Source organism: Cygnus atratus, chromosome 8 (assembly GCF_013377495.2).
Source record: "Cygnus atratus isolate AKBS03 ecotype Queensland, Australia chromosome 8, CAtr_DNAZoo_HiC_assembly, whole genome shotgun sequence".
In the NCBI taxonomy this organism is placed as follows: domain Eukaryota; kingdom Metazoa; phylum Chordata; class Aves; order Anseriformes; family Anatidae; genus Cygnus; species Cygnus atratus.
In genome coordinates, this window is record NC_066369.1 from 30283103 (window position 1) to 30290521 (window position 7419).

The window sequence follows — 7419 nt, forward strand, 5'->3', positions numbered from 1 at the left end:
TATTTTTTCCTTAAAAATAAATTTCAAAAAAAAAAAAAAAAAACGGATCGGAAATTGATCTGTCCTGAGGCTCTGTGCTAATTTCCTTGCGTTTACCGGGATCCCCAAAGCCGTGCGGGAGAGACAAGGGGGGGGAAAGGCCGGGCCGGGGGGGCCGGGGGGGCTGTGCCGGGCGCCGCTCCCCGGGCCGGGGCTTACCTGGGGCCGCGGCACCGCGCTCCTCGCATTCACCCGCACTGCCTCATTTCCTACGTGTTCTTATGCTAACGCCCGCAACCGGTAAGTCGTTAACACCTCGGGAAAAGAGGGAAAAGAGAAAAAGAAAAAGAAAAAAAAAAAAAAAAGGGAAAAGGGAAAAGAAAAGAAAAAGAAGAAAAAAAGAAGAAGAAAAAAAAAGGAAAAAAAAAGAAAAAGAAAAAAGGAAACAAAAAGAAAAAAAAAGACAGAAGAAAAAAAGAAAAAAAAGGAAAAAGAGGAAAAAAGGGAGAAAAGAGGGAAAAAAAGGAAAAAAAAAAGGGAAAAAAGAAGAAGAAGAAGAAAAAGGAGCCGGCTAAAAGCTTCTTTATTTATAGTTTCCCTTTGTTATTTTACGTCTTTTTTATTTCTCCCTGCACCTAATGGGATGGATCAATCAATCGCCGTGCTCTGATCTTCCGCTCCCAGCCGGTGCTGCCGATAGTGGGAAAAAAAAAATAAAATAAAAAGGAAGGAAAAAGGGAAAGGAAAGCGCCCGGAGGGGCTCCCGCAGCCCGGGCTCGCCGGGTCCCAGCGCTCCTGGCCGGGGCCGGGGCCGGGGCCGGGGCCGGCGGCCGCGGAGGGCGAGGAGGAGCCGGGGGCGGCCGGGGGCTGCCGGGGCCCGACGGGGCGGGCGGCGGCGGTGTGAGCTCAGCGGGCTGCGGCGTGACGTCACGGCGGGGGGAGCGTGACGTCACGCGGTCACGTGGCGCCGCCTCCGAGTATATCTTTAACGGGAAAGTAATCGATCAGGCAGTCCGGCCCGCCGCGCCGCCACGCTGCCCGGCGAGGCCCCGCGACGCCCTCCGGCCTCCCTCCGGCCTCCCTGCGCTGCCTCCCGCCCCCGTCCCCTCCCTCCCTCCCTCCGCCCTCCCTCCGCCAAAAAAAAAAAAAAAAAAAAAAAAAAAAAAAGGAGAGAAAAAAAAATTAGAGGGAGAGAGCGAGAAAGGGGGGAGAGGAAGGGCAAAAGCAGCCCGCGGACGAGCGGTGCGGAGCGGGGAGCGGAGCGGTGGAGCGGAGGGCGCCCGGCGAACCCCGGCGGCCCCCATGCCCGGCGGGCACACGGCGCGGAGGGCGGCTGGGAGCAGCGGCGCCGCCTGAGCCCCGATGCCCGGCGGCGGGAGCAGCCGGAGGTGACCGGGCCGCAGCCGCCGGAGCCCCGAGGGCGGCCCCGAGCCGCCGCCGCCGCCGCCGCCGCCGCCGGGAGAGGAGGAGCGGGCGCGGCCCCCCCATGCCCCGCGGGGGCGGCGCGGCGGGCGGCAGCCGGGCCGCTCGGGTGTAGCGGCGGGCGGCGGCGCTCGGAGGAGCCGCGGCGGGGAGGCGAGGGGGAGGCCCGCCGCCGGGGCCGCCCCGGGGCCGCCGCCGCCTCTGCCGGGGCCGCCGGGAGCGGGCGGGGGGCCCCGTCGGAGGCGCGGGGATGACCCTGTCGGGAGGCGGCAGCGCCATGGCCGGGCAGAGCGCGCTGGCGGCGGAGGACGTGGACATCGACGTGGTGGGCGAGGGAGACGACGGGCTGGGCAAGGAGAGCGACGGCGAGGCCCGCAGCCCCGGGGCGCCGCCGCCGGACGGGGCGGCGGAGCCGGCGCTGCCCGCCGAGGCGGGAGCCGAGAGCGGCAGCAGCGGCAGCGGCAGCCCGGCCCCGGCGGGCCCCGGCGGAGCGGCCGAGGGCGGCAAGGGGGGCGGCGGCGGCGGCGGCGGCGGCGGCGGCGGCGAGGACGGGGCGAGCGGCGCGGCGGCGGCGGCGGCGGCGGGGCAGAGCAAGCCCAAGAGCAGCCTGGTGAAGCCGCCCTACTCGTACATCGCGCTCATCACCATGGCCATCCTGCAGAGCCCGCAGAAGAAGCTGACGCTGAGCGGCATCTGCGAGTTCATCAGCAACCGCTTCCCCTACTACCGGGAGAAGTTCCCCGCCTGGCAGAACAGCATCCGCCACAACCTCTCGCTCAACGACTGCTTCGTCAAGATCCCCCGGGAGCCCGGCAACCCGGGCAAGGGCAACTACTGGACGCTGGACCCGCAGTCCGAGGACATGTTCGACAACGGCAGCTTCCTCCGCCGGAGGAAGCGCTTCAAGCGGCACCAGCAGGAGCACCTGCGGGACCAGACGGCGCTCATGATGCAGGGCTTCGGCGCCTACGGCCTGGCCGGGCCCTACGGCCGCCCCTACGGGCTGCACCCCGGCGCCTACCCGCACCCTGCGGCCGCCGCCGCCGCCCTGCAGTACCCCTACATCCCGCCCGTCGGGCCCATGCTGCCGCCCGCCGTGCCGCTGCTGCCGTCCAGCGAGCTGAGCCGCAAAGCCTTCAACTCGCAGCTCGGCCCCAGCCTGCAGCTGCAGCTCGGCAGCCTGGGAGCCGCCGGCTCCATCGTCAAGTCGGAGCCCAGCAGCCGCCCGTCGTTCAGCATCGAGAACATCATCGGCGGCCCCGCCGCCAGCTCGGCGGCCGGAGCCCAGACTTTCCTGCGGCCGCCCGTCACCGTGCAGTCGGCCCTCGTGGCCCACCAGCCGCTGGCGCTCGCCCGGACCACCGCGGCCATCGCCCCCATCCTCAGCGTGCCTACCAACATCATCGCCGGCCAGTTCCTGCAGCCCGCCGCCCCGGCCGCCGCCGTGCAGGCCAAGTGGCCGGCGCAGTAGCCCAAGTGGCCGGCCCGGTAGCCAGGGTGGCAGGCCAGGTAGCCAGGGTGGCCGGCCAGGTAGCCCAAGTGGCCGGCCCGGGAACCCCAAGGCGGCCGGCCCGGTAGCCCCCGGGTGGCCGGCCCGGTAGCCCCCGGGTGGCCGGCTCGGTAGCCAGGGTGGCCGGCTCGGTAGCCCAAGCGGCCGGCCTGGTAGCCCCACCGCGCCCCTCGGATGGACGGACAGACGGCCGGCCGGCCGGACAGACAGACAGACCGCTGCCGGCAGCGCCTGCCGCTGCTTTTCGGGCTTTTTATTTTTCTAAAGAGGCGAAAGGACGGTCGCGACCAGCAGCCGCGGGCTTTCACTTTTTTTGAAGGTTCCGGCGCTCCGAGCGGTTTTATCCGAAATAAGCGAGCGAACGAAAAAAAAAAAAAAAAAAAACCACGAAAAAAAATGTATAAAGAAATAAGCGGGGGAAATTTTAAATATTAAACGAACGAACAGCAGCAACAGCGAGAAAAAAAAAAATGAATTTTGGAGACGAAAAAAAAAAAGGAGGAAAACGCTGTCATTCTATTATAGAAGTCTGTTTATATATGAATGAATATATGTATTCTAAATGTTATCCCTTCGTGTTGTACACAACTTTGTAAATAAATTTTTAAAACGCTCTGCCCGGCTTTGTCTGACAGGCGCGGCGACGGCGGCTTCGGGGCCGAGCCGAGCCGGGCTGAGCCGTGCCGAGCCGGGCTGAGCCGTGCCGGGCTGGGCTGAGCCGTGCCGAGCTGAACCGAGCTATGTCGTGCCTTTCCGAGCCGGGTTGAGCCGAGCCGTGCCGTGCTGAGCCGGGCTGAGCCGTTCGGAGCCGTGCCGAGCCGAGCCGGGCTGTACCGAGCCGGGTCCGGGTCCCGCTGCTTTCTGCGGGGCCGGCATCGCCGCGGCTCCCCCCGCATTGCCCCGTGCTTTGACTCCCGGTCTCGCCGTGATTTGCCCCAAAATTTCTTTAATTTTTTTCGTGCCCGACCCGGCTCTGCGCGCCGGTGCGGCGGGATGCTGGCCCTTCCCGGCCGGCGCAGGCACGCTTCGGGGAGGCTTTCGCGGCTGTTCGGGGGGGAATTGGTTTTAAATAAAACGCCGGGGCCATCCAAGAGCCAAATAAATCTGAGATTTATTTGGGAGAGAAGAAAAAACGAAAACCCGTGCCCGTGCGGGGTCCGAGCGCGGCTCTTTCGTTGGAGGGAGAAGTGCTGGGGAAGCGGCTCGGCGTGGCGGCGGCAGGGAACGGCCTTTCTCACCTAATTCCCGGCAACTAAGTTTGGAGGGCGGCTGCGAAAAATGTACGTTTCTGGGCGTTTTCGTGGCTAAAATACAGAGAGCGCCGAGGGGAGAAAATAACCGCAGCGTCGCAGGGTTTAAAGCCCGGCTGCGGAGGGGCTCGGGCTGGCGAAGGGAAGGCGAGACCTCGGCGCTCGGCACTGCCCGGGCTCGCTGCTTTATTCTCTCCCTGGCGAAACGTTTGGGTTTTGTCGGTGCTGGAAGCCTCGGTGGATTTCGTTCGGGCCCTAGAAAGCGGCTGCGGCTGCGGGGGGGAACGGGCGGCGGGCGCTGCGAGAGGAGCCGAGAGCGCAGCTTGGGGAAAAAGGGGGAAAAAAATTTAAAAAAGCAAAAAAGGGCAAAAAAAATCCGTCCTTGCTTTCCTGGCGAGGAGTAAATATTATTTTTTCCTAAGTCAATATTTACACCTCCGCGTACGTGCTCCCAGATAAAGGAGGGGCTGGAAGTTTGCAGGCAGGGAGCCGCCGGGCCGGGAGCGGAGCGGGCACCGGGGGGGCCCCCCCCGGCCGGGAGAACCCCGCGGGTCGTCGGCGTGCTGCGGCCATAAAAGTCGCGGGGAGTTTCACAGTTGTGTCTGGCTAATCGGTTTTACACAAACAGCAAATGGTACGTGATGCGGGCAACACGCGCGGGGGTTATTGCTATATTTAGCGGATCCCCCCTGGGAAAAGAGGAAGGAGCCTCTGCTTGAATTCGCTTCTCGGCTCAAGAAGCTGCTGATCCAGGGCTTCCAAGTGACACTGGATAACAGGGGCTCATTCCATTCCCGAGCCTTTGTTGCTCAGAAAATCGCTCGCTCATATTTCCGCGCATAGCAGCAATACCTCGGGCTCGGCATCTGCGCTCCGGGCCCGGCGGCGAGAGCTGCTCGGAGCGGCCGGCGGCGGCGGAACCGGCACCTTGTACCCGCGCCCCCAGCCCCCCCGGCAGCCCTTCCTCCCCCTGCACCTCCGTCCCCTCTTCCTCTCCCTCCCGACGGCGGCCGGCAGCACCCCCGGTGCCGCAGCATCGCGGGGAAGGGGCGGCGGCGGCTCCCGGGGCCGGGGCCCCGCGGGCAGGTGAGGGCTCCCCGGGGGGGTGCAGTGCCGGCACGGGGCCTGCAGGGGGCGCGGGGACCGGGAGCCCCCCCCCCCCCCGTAACCTCCCCCGGGGGTCGGGACCCCCCTCCCCCGGGGGGGCTGGGAGCATCCCCCCGGTGCGGGGCCGGGCTGGGCATCCCCCGGGCACAGAGCTGGCGGCGGGGCGCGGGGGGGGGGCAGCAGAAAGCCTTTTTCTTTTGCTTTCTTTTCTTTTCCCTTCCCCAGCCCCCTGTGGCAAAACTGGACGCGGCCGGTGACCGGTGACGGATGCCCCGAGCGCAAGAGGCGTCCCGGTGCGCTCTGGGGCGCACGGGGAGCGCGGGGGGGGGGGGGTGGTGGTGGTGGTCCGGGGCCCTCCGCACAACTCAGCCCCGGCCCCGACCCCCGTGGCTTTTTGCTGGGGTGGCCGAGACCCCGCTCACGCCTCCCGTGGGAGCTCGTGGGCCGGAGGGACCCGGTGCGACCCCCCCCCCCCGAGCCGCCCCGGGAGGGCGCGGAAGATGCGCGGAAGATGCGCGCCCGCGGCTCCGGCCGCCGCAGCGTCCTCGGAGCCGGGAGGGAGCACGGCGGCGTTCCGGGGGACTCGCGGTGAATTTACGTTGTGGCAGTCCTAAAACATAAAGCGTTATGTACTTAAAAGACACAGAGCATAGGTATTACACCCACAGAAAGTATTTTAAGTCAGTGAATGTTCAATGTAGCAGGTAGAGATGAACTTAGCACGTCTTCCCGACTGAGCTGGGAACAGACTCCTCAGCCATAAAATGCACTTAACAGTCTATTTAATAGTGGCGAGGTCCTTGAAAATGCAATATCCATGCTAATCTCGCCTTTTTTCCTAAATCAGAAATGAAAAATAGGTCAGCAAGGTAGAACCTTCCCCTCCCGTTTAAAACGTGACATTTCGTCTATTTGAAGGGCTGAGCAAACTTTATTAATTCGGGCTCGGGGAGCGGGCGCCGCGCAACTCGATTCGGATCGGGGAACGGGAGCTCTGCTCCGGCCGCAGATCCGGAGTGCCGGGGGGGCTTTGCCTCGCCTCTGCTCGGCTTTCCATCGCCCCAGGAGCTGGGGGAAGGCAAAGAGCCGGCTGAGCTGCCTGCAAAGGGTTAAGGAAAGGCGTTTGTCCGCTCGTTATCGGCTTCTCTCTGCTGCCGGGAGCCTAACGGCAGCCGCTTGCCGGCTGCCCCGCTGCTCGATGTGTCCGCGGTGCCTTTCCCAGCCATTGATCCGCTCAAAGTCACCGCAGAAATGCTGGTGACAGGGACTCGATTCCAGGCGACGCGACCTGGTGCAAGTATTCAGGAGGCGTTCGATATAAAAGCTTTATTCCCGGGAAGGGAACGATCGCACCTCGAGAACGAGCGGGCTGCGATAACTGGGAGGATGGGGTGCGGGACGGGGACGGGACGGGGACAGGGATGGGGACAGGATGGGGTTGGGGACAGGGACGGGGACAGACTGGGGACGGGACCCCCCGTCCAGCCTCCCTCGCCACCCCGGGGCTCCGGTGGTTTTGCGGAGCCCCCCTGGTTATTTGAGGTGCCTGCCCTCCCCAGGCACCCCTCAGCCCCCTCGCTAGCGTTTCCTCTAGCGGCGAGGCGATTAATTCACGGATCCGCTCACAAAGCCTAACAGCTGAGGACCGAAACGGGGCATTTCCAACAGGTTTGGGGCTCCCAGCACCCGGCGAGGGCGGCCAGCTCGGGGGGGGGGCTTTAGGTTTGCCCACACAAGCCCACGAACTCCCCGTCTCTTCATCCCTCCCTGCTGAGGTAGCGCTGGAAGGCGACCCTTTCCGAAAATGCTGAGGTGACTGCAGGTGGAGAGACACCGACATGTCTAAAAATTTGCTCTCAGTTGGCAAACAGCTGGGGTTATGGAAATCAGCGACCCCGTTGCGTTGGAAAAACCTGAAGGGAAAAAAGCAGTCTCCGCCGGCACGCCGTACCGAACCCGTTTTAGAAATAATCGCTTTGTCCGGTGTTCGTGCATTTGGAAAATAACCCGGAAATGTTAAAAAAAAAAAAAAATCTATGGAGAATTTTGTTTTCCTACAATCTCTTAATTTTAAACCTGAATATTTTAAGTGATCAGGTGCTTCTTGACCACACTTCTATTTTGCAGCGCTTGGTTTTAAATAGGTTGGGT

The 7419-nt window shown here is 63.6% G+C and overlaps 1 protein-coding gene across 1 annotated transcript; it reads left to right on the plus strand.

Annotated features, from left to right (window-relative positions):
- The first annotated feature begins 1651 nt into the window (after nucleotides 1–1651).
- Nucleotides 1652–2872, plus strand: FOXD3 (forkhead box D3). Its single transcript, XM_035564495.1, has one exon. It carries the CDS (start codon nucleotides 1652–1654, stop codon nucleotides 2870–2872), a length of 1221 nt encoding a protein of 406 aa, XP_035420388.1.
- The last annotated feature ends 4547 nt before the right edge of the window (nucleotides 2873–7419 follow it).

Bases quoted from the DNA above. Each gene is read 5' to 3' on its own strand.
- FOXD3 (XM_035564495.1), top strand. From the start codon at position 1,652: ATGACCCTGTCGGGAGGCGGCAGCGCCATGGCCGGGCAGAGCGCGCTG.